The sequence below is a fragment of the Mustela putorius genome, unplaced genomic scaffold (assembly GCF_011764305.1).
Source record: "Mustela putorius furo isolate JIRA1106 unplaced genomic scaffold, ASM1176430v1.1 tig00003845_pilon_pilon_pilon, whole genome shotgun sequence".
Lineage (NCBI taxonomy): Eukaryota > Metazoa > Chordata > Mammalia > Carnivora > Mustelidae > Mustela > Mustela putorius.
The window spans coordinates 6,271,823-6,293,297 of record NW_025421998.1 but is presented as its reverse complement, the minus strand read 5'-3'; the positions used below and the strand labels follow the sequence as shown (position 1 = coordinate 6,293,297).

The 21,475-nt window shown below is 40.7% G+C and overlaps 1 protein-coding gene across 3 annotated transcripts in view; it reads left to right on the top strand.

The window, feature by feature from the left end:
* The first annotated feature begins 634 nt into the window (after nt 1-634).
* VSTM2A (V-set and transmembrane domain containing 2A) overlaps nt 635-21,475 on the top strand; it is a 28,656-nt gene continuing 7,815 nt past the window's right edge. Inside the window, exons 1-4 of one of the 3 annotated variants that reach the window (XM_004739380.3) lie at nt 635-1,476; nt 3,326-3,492; nt 4,673-4,723; nt 7,782-8,118. In XM_004739380.3, coding sequence (XP_004739437.1) covers nt 1,398-1,476; nt 3,326-3,492; nt 4,673-4,723; nt 7,782-8,118 — 634 coding nt within the window. In that variant the 5' untranslated portion in view covers nt 635-1,397. The remainder of the gene's footprint in view (nt 1,477-3,325; nt 3,493-4,672; nt 4,724-7,781; nt 8,119-21,475) is intronic. The other 2 variants (XM_004739381.3, XM_004739379.3) reach the window with 2 other exon arrangements.

Sequence of the window (21,475 nt, the reverse complement as noted above, 5' to 3'; positions counted from 1 at the left end):
CAAATGATTCTAATTTTGTTAAAAAGATTTAAATTCACTAGCTTATGGTTGGACTTCATAAGGACAAATAGAGTCCTTAACATAGTGTTTGTAGATTTTTAAGAATAGAATATCTCTATCTCGAACCTTCTCCAGGGCAAATAAGTAGATTTGTTCCAAATTTTAAAACTTATTGTACTTTTCTTCCCAAAATAATATTCTTTATTCATATATCCTAAAGAACATTAAATAGTTATTGTCATGCAAAAGAAAAGCAAATAAACAGAAAAATCGTGCAATGAAGACCTTCCTGGTATTTAAAACCCCTCCCCCATCCCACAATACAGATGGGAGCAGAGAAGTCAGGGGGGGGTGTATGAATTTTTAAAAGAATAATAAAATAAAATAAAAGTAATCATAGTATGGTGGGCTTTTCTTTCTGGAAAATTCTCTCAGTACGTGACTTTTTATACTTTTTGTCTTTTCCATTTGCCAGCTAGAGTGGTATGGTGCCTGCATGAGCTGTTTCTCCTCTATTGGAGGCTGTTCGGCAATAAATTCGTGAGGAATAATAGCATGTGATCATTCTAGTTAAAGCAGTTAATAACTGGTTAAGCGACATTTCCCTCAAATGACTGTTTTCATCGCCCCAAGCAGTCTCCTTCACCCCATCCCATTCCTCCCCTCCTCTTCAACAATGCCCCAACTTCCTCCCCAAATCTGCAGCTCCCAGCCCCCTGCCACCCTACACCGCAACCCTACAACTGTATTGTCCTCTTAAGCACCGAGCGATCCCGTCTGCCGAGGCAAGAAAGATTCAATCGATGGGGAAAAAAGGCAAATTGGAAAAAAATAAATGCTCCTGCTCTCCAGAAGGAAAACGTAGACGGAGTCGCCAAGCCCGGAGCCTGCAGCGGGCCGCCCGGCCCGAGTTCCTGGCAGGTGGGGAGCCGTCCGGCGCGCAGAGAGTTAAAGGCATCATCGCAGCCATTAGAGGGAAAAGTTGCGGCGCGGCGAGCCCGGTGAAGTCCTCCAGCCCGCCCCTCTTGCCCACTCCCCACTTCCCGAGCTGGCTCGGCGTTTAGGGAGGGCAGTGATCACGCAAGCCGGAGCAGCGGGCTGACGTTGGACGAGCTGCCAGGTAGCTGAAAGCAGGCAGCGAAGCCGCGGAGCCACTTCCCCGCGTTGCAAGCCCGAGTGTGGACTCGAAGCCTCTCCGAATCCGAGCCAGCTGGTTTTAACCTTCGCGAATTGCACTCCCCTCTCGCCAGAGCCAGTCCTCGCGGGGCGAGCAGCAGGATGTTTGCAGTGTCGCGCGCAGGGCTCTGAGACGGAGCCTCTGAGACGTTTGCATTCCTTTCTTTTGGGGCTTTTTGGCTGTTGGCTTCACTGATGTGACCCCCCCTCCCCTTTTTGGAATGATGGGGATCTTTTTGGCATATGTTGGATTTGTTTTCTTTTCCGTTTTATATGTACAACAAGGGCTGTCTTCTCAAGGTAAGTCTGTGCTCCTTGGCAAATATACATCTGCTTGCAGTGTGTGTGTGTGTGTGTGTGTGTGTGTGTATGTGTGTGTGTGTGTGTGTGTGCGCGCGCGTTCTGTATATTCAAAGAACGGCCAAGCAGATGTAGTGAGAGTCCTAGCAAGTAACAGTGGAATAGTGTTCTGTTTGGCGTTTTTCCTTAAAGTTTATTAAATAGTAGGCAGGCTAGATTTGAGAGCAAATCTACTTGGTTCCTGACAATGAAGTGGGTTCCTGGGTAAGCGCAAACACAGGGGTGTGTGTGTGTGTGTGTGTGTGTGTGTGTATGTGCCTTCTGTATGTGTGCATACACTGGGTAACCACTAATGCATACATAATCATGGCAAACAAACAGAGCTGGGGACGGGGGGCTCTCCATCGCCAGTCCTCCTCAGTGTAGGCAGAATTGGTTTAGTTTGCTTTTTCTGGGTCCTTGCGACTTCGTTTGCATGTGTGTTTATCAAAGGACAGACTCCTCTGAGGACCCATAAAAAGGCACGACTTGCATTCCAAGCAGCAGCAGCGGCGGCGGCAGCCTGCTGAATCCAGTTGTTCGGGACTTCGCAGGCTGCAGTGATCGTTTCAGCACCATGAACAGATCACATCTCTACTGCCAAAAGACTGCATCACTTCTGCAAGCCGAAATGCCATAGTCCTCCTTCCAGCTTAAACAGAAAAGTCCTTTTCACATCAGAATGCCTTCTTTAACATCTGCTACTTCCTTTAAGTACAAAAACAGTTCCACGCCAGTTGAGATCATTTTGATATTTCCTAAAATTTTGAAAAGACACACTGCTGATGCCTCTCTTTAAAAAGTGGGGTTGAAGTGCATCCATCCTGAATCAGTCCTGCAGACCCTCAGTCCTCCTGTCCACGAGTGTGCGTTTTAACTGTGCACTTCCATCAGCCACAAATCTTTCCAAGATTACTTTTAGGGAAACATCAGCTCTTCACAAAGAATCCCTTGGACAAGAGAAGAACAACCACCCAGAGCATTCCATGTTAAAGAAATGCCTTTGAGAGTAAGGGAAAATTTTATTTTTGTGAGTTTCACCTTAACTCTGAATTTGCAGACAGGCAGTGTCAAGACTGATAGTGAAAAGACTGAAGAAAAAAAAAATCTCTGGTGACTACAATACAGTCTTTACTCTGAACTAAAACCAGGTGTGTGATCCTCGTATGCCATGATGTATGCCAATTTACCATTCAGCTTGACGAGAACACTTATGAAGGTTAATCTAGAAAGAAAGAAATGTTCACAGCTTAGAAAGTGTGCAAATTGTTTCACTGCTGTGGCCTTAAAATCACAATGGCTAATGATTGTTTTGATAGATCATGCATGTGCATTTTGACAGGTAATCCTGATCCATTCTCTATGACTTGAAACAATGAGTTAGTCATAGATTGTCTAGAAACTTAGAGCAAGAAGCTCTCCCTATATATCAGCTTGGCGGATTTACCAAAGATGTAGCTCATTGAATCCCTCTGTAAGTTTTGGGTAATGCTGCAATCTGACAAAAGGTATATGGATCTAACCATGGGCATCTTGGCTAACAGAGATGAGTTATTTGGCAAGCTTGTTAACCTTTCCATTATTCTGGACTTCATCAACAATAAAGTTATTATGGATGATACCAAAAATGAACAGGAATGAGGCAAAGGAAAGAGGGTTGGGGAACCAGGCAACGTCCGAGAAGTCACAGAGGGGTTTTGTCGCCTTTTTTTTTTTTTTTTTAAGTCCAAGAAAAATAGCGAGCTCTCAAGGAAGGAGACGCTGACAAGAGTGGTGTGGTATTCCAAAAGAATGCATTTCTGTTTTGCAGCAAAATTTACCGAGTTTCCGCGGAACGTGACGGCGACCGAGGGGCAGAATGTGGAGATGTCTTGTGCTTTCCAAAGTGGCTCTGCCTCGGTGTATCTGGAGATCCAGTGGTGGTTCCTGCGGGGGCCCGAGGACCTGGAGCCCGGGGCCGAGGTGGCTGGTGCGCAGGTAGCGGAGTCGCGTCGTCCACAACGCACCGTGCGTCTGTCCCACTCACTCCCTTAGTCTTCTAGGTGCACCCAGGGGTAGTGGACGTCCCTGGGGACCCGCCTGGCTCTCTTAGCCGTGACTGATGCCAGGGAGTGAGCCGGAATGTGTCCTGGTGGCATTACGTTAAAACCATGGAGGAAGTCAGGGTGTGGAGTGTTTCCCGATTAAAACTGGGAATAACCTCCTCCTTTTAGTACAAGCTGTTGTCCAGCTGTCAGTAGGCGACTACTGTGTTGTTACATCCCAAGACACCCTCTGTCCTCCTTCCAGGACGGGGTCGGGAGGGATTTTTCTGTGTCTCCATCACACACACACACACACACACACACACACGTCAGTTCTCACCACTGAGGTCGGAAGAAAAGAGATTGGGGGTAGGGGGAGAGAGAAGAGGGAAAAGGAGGGGTAAGGGGAGGTGGGCGTTGGAGGGAGGGAAAGGGGGTAAGAAAGGGAGAGGAGGGGCGGCGGAGAGAGGCGGGGAGGTGCGAAGGTAGAGGCAATGGGGAGTGAGCTAAGGAGGGTACCGGGGGCTACTCTCGAACACACTAGAAAGGGGGGGCGGAGGGGAGGGGAGAAAGAGGAAGGGGAGGTGTGGAGAAAAGGAGTAGGGGCTGGGAAAGGGCAACAGCGGGGAGAGGAGGAGGGAGCGGGTCGGAGCCGAGATAGGACAGTTCGGCAAAAGGCCCTGCGGACTTGTCCAAGCGAAACAAAGAAATCTGGAGAGAAGAGACCCCAGGGAGGGGAGGCCGGCCGGGCAAAGACGCAGACTCCTGTCCGCGTAAACTTCCACTCGCGCCCGCGCCCCTCCGGGAGTCGGTCCAGCTCTCCCGGGCCCGGCGTGTCCGGCGTCCGGATCCAGCGCGCGCGACTCGGCAGCGCCCCCGCGCGGCCCTGCCGCCCCGCGCTGCGCGGGCCTCAGCCGGGGACCTGTGGACCCGCGGGCCGGGGCTGCGCGCGTCCTGGTCGGTCTCCTTCCTAAATCACCCCGACTGAGACACCCTACTGCCCCGGACTGGGTCCCGCCGAGCCTCTCCGAGCCTCACCGAGCCTCACCGAGCTGGCTCGGTGCGGCTGCGTTCCGGATCAGGATGGGGACCGTCGGGGTCCCGAGTCTGAGCATCGTCTCCTTCTCCCGCAGGTGGAGCTGGTGCCCGACCGAGACCCGGACAACGACGGGACCAAGATCAGTGTGAGTATCACAGCGACAGGCGACAGGGGACGCGCGCCTTTGTCAGCTGCCAGGCAGGCCCAAGCTGAAAATTGGGGAATTTGAGGTTTTTAAGAGCTTTTTAACTACTGTCCCGGGAAAAGGCAATTTCACAAACGCAGGACAAGGTCCAGTTTTCTCTTTCTTACTTCACTGGGCACACAAAAATTGAAGCAGATTCAGAGTCGATACAATAAAAATATTTCAATATTGTAAATATTTAAACAATTACTAGAGAATTATTTGCCAGCCAAGAGTGTGACATTTTTTTCTTACTCTTCTTAGCACTTACATAACTGTAGGAGTATAGGACTGCAATATTAATATTCATTCAAAGCCATAAGAATAATTATCCTTTAAGAAGTAAAACACTAACTTATGAAAATCTTTCTAGGCAGGAAAAAATTATGTTGAAATTGTATTGAAAACAACTGAATTTTCAATGTGATTCATATGTGATTCATTCCTATTGACAATGCTCAAAAATCATATAAATATAAAACCATAAGGCAATATAAATATAAAACATAATTGGAGGAGGTTGGCCTATTGAAAAATAGAGATGTATTTTGACTTTTAATAATTCTGTGTGAAATTAGAAATAAAAAGAAAATTGTATTTTTTTACTATACCACCAGTGAAACTTCCTAGAATCCCTTTATACTGATAGAACTGGTTAACTAATTCATAAATAGTAAGCAAGTTTTCATTAGGAATGAAATAGTTATATTAATTCAGAATGTGCATTTGCCTAGTACATATGCTATAAATATATGCATAAATATATATTCCTATTATTTATTAATTTTAGGAATCTAAAAATCTAATGACCTTCATTAAAAAAGAAAATTTATTCTGGAGCTGTTACAACAGTGAAAAAGTGGTATATGATTGGAGTTACATAACAACTAAAAGTATAATATATATTGTATTAACAGAACCAAATTCTGATATAAATGTATAAATATCAAACAAAAGTAAGACATAAAACAAAAACTACAATTTATATTTATAAACTCACTGACTTTTTAGACTATTTCAATTCAATTATTATGATATTACAGAAATTATTGTTTTCATACAGTGCTAGAAAGGCTTTACTGGTAAAATCAATTATTGACAATACTGATCTTAAATATTTCATTTTTATAGATATATAGGGACGAGGCTTTCTACTTACTACTCATGCTTCACCCTTCAGCCATGACTGTATCCTCCAAAGACCAATAAGGAAGAGCCTCACACATCCTGAACTAGGAAGCCATACGGTTAAGATAACGTGATCATGTACATAGCTACTAACAGTATTCTCTTTATAAAAGATCATAAAGTCTAGTGAATCAGCAAAAGTTCTAGTTACAGACGGAGACAGAAAGAAGTTTAATAGGGTGACCTTGGGGTCATGTGTCTTAAACCAACAGTTGTTGACTTAGAATTCTCAGGAATGCTTTGATCAAATATTGATATGAGCTTTGCCTCCTTAAGAGGCAAACTTAATGTTTCCACATTAATCCAAATGAAGTCATTTTCTGTTATTAGTAGTAGTAGTTTAGAGAGGGGGAGAGAGAGGGAGGGAGGGGGGCAGAGGGGGAGAGAATATTAAGCAGGCCCTAATGGCCCATTGCAGAGCCCGGTGTAGAACTCGATTTCATGACACACAAGATCATGACCTGAGCTGAAATCAAGAGTCGGAGCTTACGTGACTGAGCCACCCAGACACTCCTAAATGAAACCATTTTCAACAGCTCCCTAGATGATTCTAATGTACAGTTAAGGCTGAGAATCCAGGACCCAAATCCCCAAGCCTCAGTTTACTCTACTGTAAAATCATGATCATACAACTACTCCAACTATCTCAGACCTTATTAGAAAACTCAACTGAGACTATTTGAAACTATTAATCCCCATTATTTTCAGAGTATGGGTATATTAATATGTAATTTCACATACAAATAAATATAGGCTATGGTTATGGTTCAAATATTGATAAATATTTGTATATACAATTCTGTATGTAAAAAACAGATGACCAATTCCCAAGTTTTCTTAATTACTTACGGCCATTTGAAAGTGTATGTCTTCTTCACTTCATTTCTCTGTCTTTCAAAATCATGCACATCCTTGAATCCTAAGAGTCTTTTGAAATCCATCATCCTGTCAATCATGGATAATATATGATATATGTCAAATTTAACTGTTCTGGTAAAGATGCTTATGGATATATATGTGTATATGTATATTACACATAATACAAACATATATAATATTTTAATATTTATATATAATTTTGCTATTAATCTAGCATCAAAATTATTAAACGAAATAAGAGAGCCAACTATAATTTCGAAAATCAGACCAGTGTCTGATTGATGGCACCTCCAGGTCCAGTGGCATAAAGACCCTGCCATGGCAGAGGGTACGTACTCTGACCATAGGACTCCAGGTTATCTTAATCTGTACCTTAAGCCATGCCACCCCATGATTGTTGGTAAGACTGCACCAAACATTTGAGTAGAATATTTAATATTCAAAGGTACTTTGTCAGTACCTTTAGTAAGGCATCCCGTGTGGGGATCAAAACACATTCTTGAACTCTGTTGTGACCAACCAAATAATTGTGTGATCTCTCAGAGTTCGTTGTTGCCTGCAGTGAAGGAAAGAGGCTTTATAAACGAAATCATTTACCATATTCTGTTTGTGCTTCATGTGACGGAGCTCTCCAGGCAGAGGTCAATCTCGTGGTTGGAAAATGGCAGGACCGCCTCTGGAACCTGGGAAACAGGGACCACGTGGTCAATAGAATCTGACGCTGACTGGATTGAACTAATTATTCCGTGATTTTGTGAAGCCGGTTGTTAGTGCTATGGGATAAATATGACTTTCGGATTTGACTGTTGAGAAAATAAATAGCTCTCTGACTGTGGCTTTGAGGCTGTTAAGACCCTTTAATTTTCCAACATTAGCAAGCTCGGGAGCGAGTATGGGAACAAAATCGTTTGATGTAGCGCTTTATTTTTTTTCCCCACCTGCAATTTTTCAGACAGTGAAAGTCCAAGGCAATGACATCTCTCACAAGCTTCAGATTTCCAAAGTGAGGAAAAAGGATGAAGGTTTATATGAATGCAGGGTGACAGATGCCAATTACGGAGAGCTACAGGAACACAAAGCCCAGGCCTACCTGAAAGTCAATGCCAACAGCCACGCCAGGAGGATGCAGGCCTTCGAAGCCTCGCCCATGTGGCTACAAGACATGAAGCCTCGCAAGAACGTCTCCGCGGCCATTCCCAGCAGCATCCACAGCTCGGCCAACCAGCGAATGCACTCCACCTCCAGCCCTCAAGCGGTAGCCAAAATCCCCAAACAAAGTCCACAATCAGGTATGGAAACCCATTTTGAGCCTTTCATTTTACCACTCACAAGCCTTCCCACAGGAAGATTGGTCAAGTAGAGTAGACAAATGTATTATGTGCGATGGTTTTAAAAATTGGAGACCTAGGTCAGTTGAAATAACGAGGGGATGAGACACAGGAAGCTTAAGGCTTGCCTTCACAGAGGATGTGAGTTGCCCTGTTAGTCGCTGACAGTGCTTCATGTCCAGGGGACCTGAGAGCTGGACTTTCTTTTTTTTTTTTTTTTTTCCCTTCTGTATTTACTCATTATAAGGTCAGTAAATCATGTAATGTTGGTTGCATTATAAATGCTGGTTCATTTTCTCTACAGATTTATGTATTGATAATGGCCCAAATTAAGAGACTTTCACTTAATCAAAATGTAAATGAAAAAGACAACACATTTTCAGCAGCCCATGGCTTTAAGGCAGGATTGTTCTCCAAGGGCTTTTGATTTTGAAGGGGAAACTTCAGCTGCCTGTGATGAAAGTGATGATGATAATGGGAGGAAGTGAGGGGGGATGAAAGGCAGTAAGTGGTGCGGAGATAAGGCAGCTCCCGTAAATGTGCCTTCGATGCCAATTTAGAAGCTTAGTCACACATTTCCAAAGTCAGCTGTGCAAGTTAAAGCTGTTCTGAATGGCATTAATTTATGCAATCACTCAGCCAATGGAAACTCATTGAAGGTCTAACCTTGATGTGGGATAAAGTCTTCTTGGAATGAGCAGTACCCTGCCCGACCCTGTGACTGTTCTGTATTTTGTTCAAACACTTGACGTAATATTACAGGATGAAGGGAGCATAAAAAATATTTAATTTATCTTTCTTTCAGTTTTCACCCTTACAATTTATCATCGAAGAATTATTGATACTACTGTTGGTAACAGAAAATTACATTGCTAATGTTCAATGTCACTTTAGCCATTAAATACAAAAACCTGGTCATTTCATTAGGATGATCTCAAATACATATATAATATATATAAAATATTTGTTTATGAACAGCACTTTTAAAATAATATGTGCCAACCTAGGTTTCCTACTCGTGCATCACGTGCTAATGGATATGATTTGGAGACAGATTGACTAAGGGTCCCTGGAAGTTTGCATTGCCTTTAAATTTAGGTGAGCAGGCATCCCAGCATCCCTTGGTCATGGCAGTTTCTGCCAATCTGATAAATAAGTAGCTTAGTCTCTTAGCCTCCCTAAGGCTCAATTTGTGTGGCTTTGTTTCATTTTCCTCTTTATCATCATTTTTGTTTTTCAAGCTAAAAAACAAAACCATAGCTAGAATGTATATGTACATAGATACTATATGCATGTATGTCCACCTAGACATATACAGCACACAGAACTATATTTATATATGCACCTAATGATTAGAATTTTTGTAGTCATGTTTGATAAAGATTCAGTGTTTTTGGAGACATTGTCCCCCTCTTCCTCATGCAAAAACAACAAAGAAAAAGAAGCCAGATACTATATGCAAAATTACAGATTAGCTTCAGCAGACAGTTTAGGATCTTCTTGGTGAGAACTCCTAATCATGAAAGTTAAATTATTAGCATACCAAGAATATCCAAACCAGATATCAAAACTCTGTTTCATTGAATAAAATCAAGTGGATTACCCATTCCAGTAGAGGTTTCTAAGCATAGAATGAAATGTCCTATTTCTACATTATTTACTTTTGGATGAAATAATGTATGCTAAAAATAGCTATTTTAACATATTTTTCTTGGTTTTGTGATAGGAGCTAAATGGTACAGCTCTTGATACCCTCTAGCAATCTTCAAATAGAAATCACTGCTTTTCTTCCAATATGCCATAAGCCTTCCCTGTTGGTTTCTCTAAAGCAAGATGGAAGAAGGGGTGCTGACTTCATGAAAATGTATATGCATCCAAAGCTATCTGCTTACAGCAAAGATCAATATGGAATAAATCAAAATCTTTAACCTCTATTTTTTTCTACCAATGAATACTGAAAGATATTTTCAATACATTTAGTAATGCTTTTTGACTTTTAGTTCAGAAGCTGAGGTTCCTCAGCCACCCATCCTATCCATGTGTAAGTTTCTGTGCTTGCACAATTATTGTATAAAATACAGTCTCTGGGGTGGATATGTATAGGGTAGATTCAGTGTAATACCTGCATCCTGGTTTATAATTTTGCTTTATGATATTTCAGGTTATACCCAAATAAAGCTGATTTCAATACTCATGCTTCATTTAGTCACTCTCCATCCTTCTGAGAGCTTCTATGCCAGGCACAATGATGCAAAAATGGGAGACATACTTCCGCTCTTCCAAGAGTGTATATTTTTATTTGTGAGCAAACAAAATATTTGTAAATTCCATTGGTCGTGCATCTTTTTTTCCCTCATATTCTAGTAAAGGGAAGACACGATGAAGACATAAAAATTAAAATCTTGCTTTTACAGGCCAAGAGTGGTAGTAGTCTTTTTTTTTTTTAAAGATATTTATTTAACAGACAGAGATCAAAAGTAGGCACAGGCAGGCAGAGAGAGAGGGGAAGCAGGCTCCCCACTGAGCAGAAAGCCCCATGCGGGACTCGATCCCAGGACCCCAGGATCATGACCTGAGCCCAAGGCAGAGGCTTAACCCACTGAGCCATCCAGGCACCCCTGATAGTAGCCTTCTGTCTGTTTTCATTTGTTGCAAGGAGGAATGCTTCATTCCTGGTACATGTGTTACAAAAGTCTGGTTTATCTGTCCTTTTATCTTCGTGATAATCTTTGACTTAGTCCATTAAATTCTTTAGGCTGAATTGCTCAATTCCTAATTCACAGTATTTTTCTGTCCAAGAATTTCTGTCTCTATGTAGGAAAAGTATTAGCTGAAAGTAATTTGGTATATATACATATATATATAACGTCCAAATGGTCATATAATTAATCGGTTTTCCTAAAGCAGAAATTTACACCCCCCCCCCCAAAAAAAAGAGAGATGGGAAAAGAATATTTCCATCTATATACCACGAGATAAAGAAAAGATTTAACTATCATTTAATATAGCTAGTCCCATATATTTTCCAGTATTTTTGCAAAAGTTAGTGAGCATGTGACTGTACCCTCCTGCTTTAAACTGTTAACATTTGTGACATCTCTTTTTAAATTCATTTGATACTCCACAGTTAAAACCAAAACAATGAGGAAAAATGATAAACAAAACTTGGCTTTTGCACCCCTTGATTTCTCATCTCCAGTGCTTTTGAACGGTCTCCAGTTTCGTGCACGCGTTACTAACAGGAGAAGAAAGTCCTGTAGATGTTCGGAGGAGGAGGACGCCCTGATCCTAGCGGGAGCGGTTCCGTTCCTCCTTCACAGGGAACACGCACATGTACTTGAGCCTCTCCCCTCCCCATACTAGAGCATCCTCTCCTTGTGTCTTCCTGTTTCATCCCCCTTTCAGAAGCCGGAGGTGCCCTCGATAAGCCACCTCTCCCGTCTTCCGCGTGTTCCTGTTTCCCTGTCCCTGACTCCTCCCCAAGCCCTGGAAAACCTGCAAACCAGACTGCGTCCCGCGCCCACGTGCTTCCCCCAGCCGCACCTCCTGTCCGGCAGGGGGCGCCACCGCCCACTCCCACTCCCAGCACCTCCTTCCCTCGCGTCTCCTCCGCGCGGTTGCTGGGAGCGTCCGTCCTCCTGCGTCCTCCTGACGGGCTGTTAGAGCTCGACCTCTCTGTGGACTGCCTCCCCGCCCAAGCCTCTCTTAAATGGAGTCCTGTTGCAATCTTAACTCCCTGCTCCAATCATCCATTTTTGAAGATTTCCACTGCTAACTTCCCCCACGAAGTCCCTCCACTCACGTTTCCAATTCTGATTTCTCTCCGGAGAGCCAGGCCAGGGTTCCCTACAGTCCCCCAGGACAGCTCCGCACATGCCCTCTATACAGGCGCTGGGGCAGGGCAGGGATGGCTGCACCCATTGGGTGTCCCCCTGTCCCCCCATCCTGGGCCGCTCACTGGCCACTCTGACGGTGGGGTATGAAGTAATGTTGTGCAAGTAACGCAATGCCAAGTCCGCACTTAGCCTTTCCAAAGCGGGCAGCATCTGCTGTGACCTCTTGGAAGCCAGGCACCAGGTGCAGGCACCCTAAGACCCCTTACAGAGAAAAGCCCGAGCTGCCCAGCCTTGAACTTCAGCTCTGCTGCTCTGTCAACCAGCACTGCTCAGCTGAGCCCAGCTGATACTGACTCCTGAGAGATTAAAAATATATGTATATACATATTATATATATATAGTTTGAGGGTACAAGGTTTTAAGGGGGTCTAGGTTAGTCCCCTGAACACAAATACACAAAACTGAGTGTTTCTTAGCTTCCTCACCAAAAAGAAACGTTCTTCCTCTGGTGCTCCCCAATTCTCTTAATCATCACATGCAAACACAGATCTCGTGAAAACCTTGAAAACATTCTTGTTTCCTCTTCCTGTGGTGACCACAATGAATTAGACCTTCTGTCCCGCTTTCCTCATCTCTTGCAACAGCTCCTGATACTGCTCGTTTAAGTTCTAATGCACCAAACAGACCACAACAGAGCAAGCATGAAATAATTACTCTTCCCAAACCGCACAAACTTTCCTGGTCTAATTTCCAGCCTCATTTCTCCGGAGTTCCCAATCCTCACGCCCATAATCTTCTTAATTAGTATTTCCTCAAGTTTTCAGGATACTGTTTTACCTCTACGACTTAGCAAACGTGTTTTCTCTGCCTGGGTCTTTCCCTCTTAGCTGAGCTCCCCTCAAATGCAAATGATTTTATAGACCTTCCTCGAATCCTTTTAGAATTGGTTGTTTCTTCCTCTAGGGCTTGGCAGCAACTTGTTTACCTTTCCTTTGAAGCCATTGGTGTGCCTTGTAGTGTAGGAAGTTTTCCTGAGGGCTTTCCTCCTTAGTATTTCACCCTAAATCCCCCCAGAAGCCCCCCTTTTGGGCTCTTGGGGTAGTTGGTCACCCAAGGATGACTTCAAGGCTACAAACACTACAATTTGCATTTGTATTCCTCCAGGTTCCTAGAACAACTAAGGTTCATGTTTTTTGTTTTGTTTTGTTTTGTTTTTTAAGATTTTATTTATTTATGTGACAGAGTATATAAGCAGAAGGTAGTGCAGGGAGAGGGAGTAGCAGGCTCCTGCTGGGCAGAGAGACCTATGGGGGGGCTCAGTCCCAAGACTCTGGGATCATGACCTGAGCCAAAGGCAGATGATTAACCCATTGAGCCACCCAGGGCCACCAAGTTTCCCAAGTGGAGTTCATGTTTACAGGAGAAAAGGAAAACGACAGGGACAATAAATCTTTGTTTTTATCTTTTTATCCTTATAATTATATTTGCATAAATACTACCACTATTTCAAAACTCACGGAGACTCTGAACACTGTTTCTCAAAGTGTCCTGCAGACAACTTAAGCCAGACTCACCAGGAAGCTTGTTAAAAATTCATATTCTAAGACTCCACCTAGCACCTCTTAAATGAAAGCCCCTGAATCTAGAACCGGAAATGGCATTTTTATGTGCAGCAATTTATGAAAATCATTAGCTCTAAAAAGTTCTTATGGAGAAGGAAAAAATTTGTGTCATTTATTATGAGATACGCAGGCATGCGTGTGATGCTACAAAACACTTTTTTATAGAAACTGGTCTTTTGCCATTATTTATTTTCTGGTATTGAGGTGGACTTTTATGAATTTGTTCTCTTCCCTCCTGTGATCAACAGCCGGCCCTTGTAAGAAAATCGGCTGTGGCTAAGGGGTAGTTATGTTTCTATGTGTAGAGTCTCTAGTCACTCAGCAGGGATGCTGGTTCACTGAACTCCAAAATATGATTATTGTGTTTTCACCATGAGGTGAACCTGAACATTGAGAGGCAGCTATTGCCACAGCCGCTAGAAAGGAGGCACTCCCCAAGTTCCTCTGCAGTTGATCAACATGGCTGCTTTCCAAAAGTGACCAGATTTAGCCAGCATGGTCTTGAAACAGAATTCAAAGCTGGCAGGCGCGGGGTGGGGAGTCCGATGAAGGGCCGAGGGTCTTGCAGGAGGCTGTTTTCCTCATTTAAAATATGAGGAAAGGGTGAGTTACATTTAGGTAGAGAGCCAATAATATAATTTAGACCTCAATGTTGATTTTGGTTTAAATGATCCAACTTGGCTGCTTACACAGGTTAAATTAATTTGATCACTGTAATTCTATCAGTTAAATGGCTGCTATGTAAATCAAGCATCTATGAATAAGATGAAAAATAGATTTGAGGCAGTGCTTTAGATAATACAGTCCACGGGATCTGCTAGAGCTGTGTTTGAACCAGAATTAAGTAGATTAAAAGTCCACACTGGCTAAATTCGCTCACAAACCATATTTAACTCGCTGAAATTGAGTAACTAGCTGAATCCATAAAACCTAGGCCCAGCTATATGTTGAAAGGGCTTTTCGGTGCACCCCTGGCCACATTAGGGTGCATTTGTGGTTGTCAGGAGCTTTGTAGTTGAAGAGACATAAAGCATTGCCAGAGTTGTAAGCTCTTGTCTCTGATGATTCCTTGAGATTTCAGAAAGCTGCTAGGGGAGCAGCTATCTGCATAGACAACCAAAGGTTTGAGAAGTTGCTGGAAGACTAGCTTCTGTTGGTCAAAATAACACATATCCTAGAAGAGAGGAGAGTCCCTTCTCCTAAGGAACACCGCTGCCCCTGTAGCCTACCACAGGTGCATTCATTTCAGCCCTAGACACAGCAACTGAGGAGGAAGGCCCCTCCCAAGTTATCTCCATCGCTCGCGGCAGGCCATGTCTCCCTTTCCTCATGTGTTAAGTGGGAACTATGGTATAAACCTCATCAAGTTTGAGAATTAAATGAAACCATGTACAGAGAGCTCGACATTGATCAAGCCCTTAATAAATGATAACTGGCTGCTATATTAATATTGTTGCATATGCTTTTCTATTATTCTGATTATTATTAGGAGCAATGAGGTGCTGAGAGTAAGTGGTCTATACCACCTAGCTCCGCGGTGGTGAGTATTTTCCTCACTGGGTGTGTGTAGGTGAGGGGTTGAAGAAGGTACACTGAGTCTTCTTCATTCCTGGCTTATGTTTTATCATGTATAATTTCAGAACTTTCTTTTTTACTTCTGTCACAGTGCCATTAATTGATGATAAATTCTCCCCCATATAACTGTACTGAATATATTAGCCACCAGCTGTCTTGCCCAAGGTTGTAACTAGATTCTTACTGTAAGGTGTAATAAAATTCCAAAGGACTGTTAAGAATTTGAACTGTTTGGCCTGAATAAACACCCCATATTTGGAAATCACAATTATGCTCGCTGGCTAAACTTAATTAAATTCAAGCTTTCCAAAAAGACCCTCAGAATTTTTATAGTCATAAAATGACCATAGATACATCTGAAAACATAAGCAAGTGAAAACAGTTAAAAGCCTTAAAAAGAAAAAAACAAAATGGATTTAAAACCCAATAAGCCCCAGCTTGTTTGCTGAGTGAGCTGTGTACAAAATATCTCTGAACCTTAAGAGCCTAATTTATAAAACATCTTAACACATAAGGGCCATTTCCAGCATTAAGAGACATGATATATTTTAAATATCTAACAGAGGTAACCTGGCAAAGAGTTAGCTCAGCAATGGTTGGTTCCTTCCTCTTTACCTACAGGATTTTAAAGTATATTATTAAATAGCTATGATTTAAAAGGGTAATAAAGGAACACAAATATGGATAGAGGTGAAAGAAAATAAACCTGGAAATCTCTCAAATTATGTAAAATAATATGATATCTGATAAGCTAAAAAAATAAGAATTAAGGAAGGATTTAATTAATAAATGACAAGAAGAAATATTCTAATTTATGATATGTATACAAATGAACTCAAATTAATTAAAGAGCTAGGCAGAAAAGAAAAATCAGAGAAAGATTAGCATAAAATCAGGGGCCCTGAGGCTTTGAAGATTTAGAGTTACAAAATATACAAGTGAAAAGAACATTTTACTATAAGTAATTTAAAACCTTTGTTTACCTAAATCATATTTAAGTGAAAAGTGATACAGCAAACAAGGAAATATGTGTGTCTAATACGTGGGAAAAGAAGAAAATAATCTTAGTTTTACATATGCTATGATTATGTAATCCATTCCAATGACTTAGAGATGCCATAATAAACTTAAATCAATTCTCTATTTGATAGCAAAACTGAAGTAGAAAATATTTGGGGCTTAATATATAACTTTCAATAGTAACAAGAACAAATTATAAAATATCTAGTTTTTTAAAAAATAATCGCAAGCAGTCTAAATAAATATGAAGACCATTAGAACACTTTGTTCAGAGGGTTTAGGTTTGAATAAATGAATGAATATGGATGTTTTGGGATGGACAATTCCAATTTTAAATATGTCAGGTTTTTCAAAAATATTTATAGATTTGATACAGTCACAGTCAAACCCCTAGTCTTTTTGTTAAAACTTGACACATATAATCTTGGCGAAGGTTTATAGAATCAACATGTATCATCAAGGTTAGAGACTCGGGCATTTTGCTATATGCTTACTTGCACGGTGAATTGGTACTTTCCTTCTGGAGGAACATTTATCTGGAAAGATCGGTCACAGGGCTTTAGACTGTGTGTAACCCACACTTACCTGAGGTGATGTTCCTGGGAGGAAATTCCAGAAAGATCAGTAGTGAAACAAGCCCCGGCGCATGAGGGAGATGCTCTTCCACAGAGGCCTTCCCTAAACAGCAAATAGACAAACGTAAGGGACCTACCTAACGAATATGTTAAAAAAAATTTTTTAAGTTTTTTTTTTTTGCTTTTTTGTTTGTTTGTTTGTTTTTTCTGACAGAGAAACAGCAAGAGCAGGAACACAACCAGGGGGAGTGGAAGAGAGAGAAGTAGGCTCCCCACTCAGCAGGGAGCCCCATGTGGGGCTCAATCCCAGAACCCAGAACCAAAGGTAGATGCTTAAGGACAGAGCCACCCAGGTGCCCCAGTATGTTAAAATATTAAAATCATGCAGCAAATATTATGCAGGTTCTAAAATCAAGTTTTAATGAAATTAGGTAAGATTCAATACAGAAGACGTGAAAAATAGAGGATACAAAACATTAAAGTAAAAAATATAGTATACAATATCTCAGTATTGTATACTATAGTATACAAGTATCTCAACCTGAGATACTTGTGTTGAAAACTGATAAAGATATGAAAATGTACATCAAACATCAAGATGTTATGATTTTCATTTTTCATTATTTGATTATTTGGGGTCTATAATTAACATTTATACAATGATAATTCATTGCTTTTGTTATATGGAAAAAAACCATTATTTAAAATTTCCCATATTTAAAGATAGGTTAATAAGAAGGCTGCCTGAGTAGCTCAGTCAGTTAAGCATCTGACTCTTGATTGTGACTCAGGTCATGATCTCGGGGTTGTCAGACCAAGCCCCACCTTGGTGTCAGGCTCCACGGTCAGTGGGAAGTCTGCTTGGGTTTCTCTCTCTCTATTTCACTCTGCCCTCCCCCACCACATACTCTCTCTTTCTCTAAAAATAAGTAAATCTTAAAAAAAAAAAAAAAGACCAATGACAGCTCATGAGAGAGAAAACAAACTAATGAAAAATAAAATATGTTCAACAAATTTAAAAAGACAAAGTAAAATAATGGGTGTGATTGTGGAGATCGTGACAAATTAAAAATATATGCACGTGCACATGTATGTACACATGTGCACATTTACATATACATGTATGCGTGTGTGCATATATATACAGTAAATGTACTGCTATGAAAGTGGTGTACTCAGAAATTGCTAATGGCATTGAAATTAAGAACACTGTGTTATTTACTGGAAGCTGGATGGAGAATCTGACCATCAAATTATTCTTTTTGTTTTTCTAAATATAATAAGTGTGATCTTGACAACCTTATTTTGTTTAAACTAATCGAGCACATGTAAAGTCCATAAATTAAATATCATGCAATCATTTTTCCTTTTACTAGTATGACTCATTCAGCCCCGGATTCAGAGGGAGTGCAAAGCTGTGAGCAATGGTGCAGTCATTGGTACTGTCAAGGAAAATTAGTACCCTGGAAGATTTATAAAAGATAGTTATGTTTTATTTAATATGTCTTTTAAAAAGTCTGAGAGAGCATTTTTGCATGAACTTAGAACCCTATATGCATTTAAAAAAAAAAAAAACAATATAGGTTAAACTCTTAGTGCTAGAATTAAAGCAAGTTGTAAAACTAAGAGTTAGGATTCCTCATTCCACAAAGCTGATAACTGTGGGACCATTGGAAAGATAAAAAGTAAGAAATTATGTGAAGCACTTTTACCACCTTCACAGACACGAGCATTTTAATAAAGATGAAGTAATGCCATCACGCTTCATGTTAAAGTAGAAGGGTCTGAAACATTGTGAAATGAGGGGAGCCTAGTATGGGACTGATTTCTTTCTTGTGTTATTTATATGTTTTATTTTACAGACACATTCTTAGCAGCATCTCCTTCAGCCATCTGGAACACGTTTGAGTTTTAATTTTTCTGATTAAATAAATTTATTAATTTTCTCATTTCTCTTAGCATTGTAAATGGTTAATTTGAAAATACAACATTTAGGGAGCAAGGCATAGAAACACAACTACTAAATAGGAAAAAAACCTTGAGAATGTAAAAACTTGATTTCAAACAACCTGAAAATATAAGTATTTTGAAGATACGAGCTATGTCTTGATATTTTTGGTGTTCTTGTGGTGTCTAATGTTGTGTTCAGCATATAATTAGGGTTAAATAGATGCTTAAGGATTGGTGATGATGTTTTGGTTTATGTATGGTACAAACCACTTAGGAAAATACCACTGCTCAGAAGATACATGAATTCTAATGTAATTCAGTCAGTCTCTAACAAAACAACCCCAGACAGCTGAGTATTAATGGAGAATACACTTGGGTCACCCTTCATTGCATACCATGACAACAATAATAATATTCATTTATTTAAAATCATATTTAATATCACATTATGTTTAGGAAGTTTGATGAGCAGTCTGGGGCAACTATGTACTTTTATTGTATCTGCATGTCTGGATGAAAAGATATGGATTAAAAAATATATATATGTATTGTGTCAGCACTGTTAATTACTTAATTCTGCTGGCTAAGGTCATTTCTGTTATGAAGTTCATGTATAAAACATTCTAATTTAGATAATTTTGAGATAGCAGGATTAAGGGAAAAGGTACAAGTATTGGCGCAAATTTGGAAAATGTATGGGTAAAGCCTTAAAACATTTTTCTTATGTTAAAATAACTGTGTTTTCTGAAGCTATACAGTTGGTGTTTTTCTATATCCTGTTGGAATTAGGTCCTCAACTCATTTTTTCCTCAAAAACAAACACTGCTGAACAATTAAAATTAATTTTTTTAAATGTAGGCACATTACTATATGAATTCTGTTGCTGTCTTTCCTTTTCAACTTACGTATGAAGACCAGTGAAAATTGAAATCGCTGATTTGCAACTTTTTTTCCTTCTCTTTCCTTTACTTCTGTGTCTTTATGCTGAGTGTCTCAGTTTGCCATGTCTCTAAAAATGGGAGATGTGTTTCTTTCTTTGATGAGGGATTCTTCTCTGTTGATGTTGAAGAGGGACATCTATGACACAGTGCAGCAAGACTGTAGATGGAAAGAGATCCTCTGCTTCTCCAACTAGTGAGTGACGGCTCAAATTGCTGGACAATACCGTCAGGGCATGTGTAGTCCCTAACAGGGAATTTGTGACCGTTCCAACAAGATGTGGATTAATATCTACCTTTGCATTATGAATAAAGACAATGCCAATTAATAATGTAAACACACATGCAGAAGGCATCGTTAAAATCCACGAGTAAATAGTTGCAAAGACCCGAGCAGCATTTATTTATGTGCTGCTGCATGTGGTGCTAATAATAAATCATTCTTACCCATGCATTAAAGAAGTTATTAAATGTTTGCGGCATTAAAAACTTCACTGTCTGGAAACATTCTGTTTTCCACTAATTTATATTGGTCTCCATTCCATTTTGTCAAAGCAGCTCATATTATCGAAGATTTCCAACAGGCAGAATTGAGAGTCTAGGGTTTGCAGGCATGAAGAATCTCCAGAGGAAATTGTGAAGCATGTTGTTAGCTTGTAAACTGAAACCGGACTGGTTTTGAATTTCAGCAGCACCTCCTACTAGCTGGGTAAACTTGAACATATCGCAGGTTTAACAGCTTCGGCTCCTTAATTTGGAAAACAAGTCTAGTAACTTCATGAGACCACAATCAGAGGTAAAGAAATAATAAGTGTTCACGAAATATTTGCTCAAGCTGTGTGCACCAAGATCGGTCTTACTTGGATGACTGTCACAATGAGCATTATTTTGAGACACACGATGGCCTTAGGTGGGAGGGGCCATCAATTTTCCTGTTCCTTCTCAGGTCACTGTAGAAGGTAGAAACCCTGATATCCTGCCACAGCCCGAGTCTGGAAAATTCTGTGGTGAATGGTGTATCAGCCATGCACCTTGGCAATTAGACTTTGTGCACATGGACAACTGCACTTTTTTTTTCTTCCCTCAGCTACAATAAGAGGCCTCATGACTTGAACAGAGGTGTAAATTTGCTGATGGAAAGCAAAGAGAAAAGGAAATTTATATAGCTGCTGCCAGCATGCCAGGGCACAATAAAATAGGCAATTTATGTATTAGGTCAAAATGAAGCACCCTTCTTTTAAAAAATGGATTTCTGGAAGAAATTGGCACTGGATCCCTAGGAATTCTAATAAAAAGATATTCTTTTCAAAAAATTATAAGATAAAATCATCCTATTATTTGACCTTTCCCCTTCAGTAGTAATTTAGTATGTGCACACCTGAATAAAAATTACATTAAAAGCTAGCTCAAGTTTTCCCACATAGCCATTCTCATTTCTTAAAGCTGACATCCTTAATAAAAGAGAAGTATGTCAAAAGGTCTGTCTGTTCCTAGAGATGTAATGGACATGCCATTCTTTATATACGTGGCCTCGATACAGACAAAATTATTTGACTGTTGCTTCTTTTATTATCAGAGCGTTTCCAGTTTGGGGTTTGTTCAGATGATAAGCCTCACTAATACTTTTATAAAATAGAGACACTGGAGTGAGACTGTGGAGACCCAGCAGGAGAGAAATTGTTTTCTTTCTCTTTTTTTGTTCCTTTTGACTCCACTAGTTCCTCAAACAGGAAAAAAGAAGCGAATTATACCCAAATTTATAGACCCTGCGTTAATTGTTTCTCGTATCTAAGCCAGTGAAA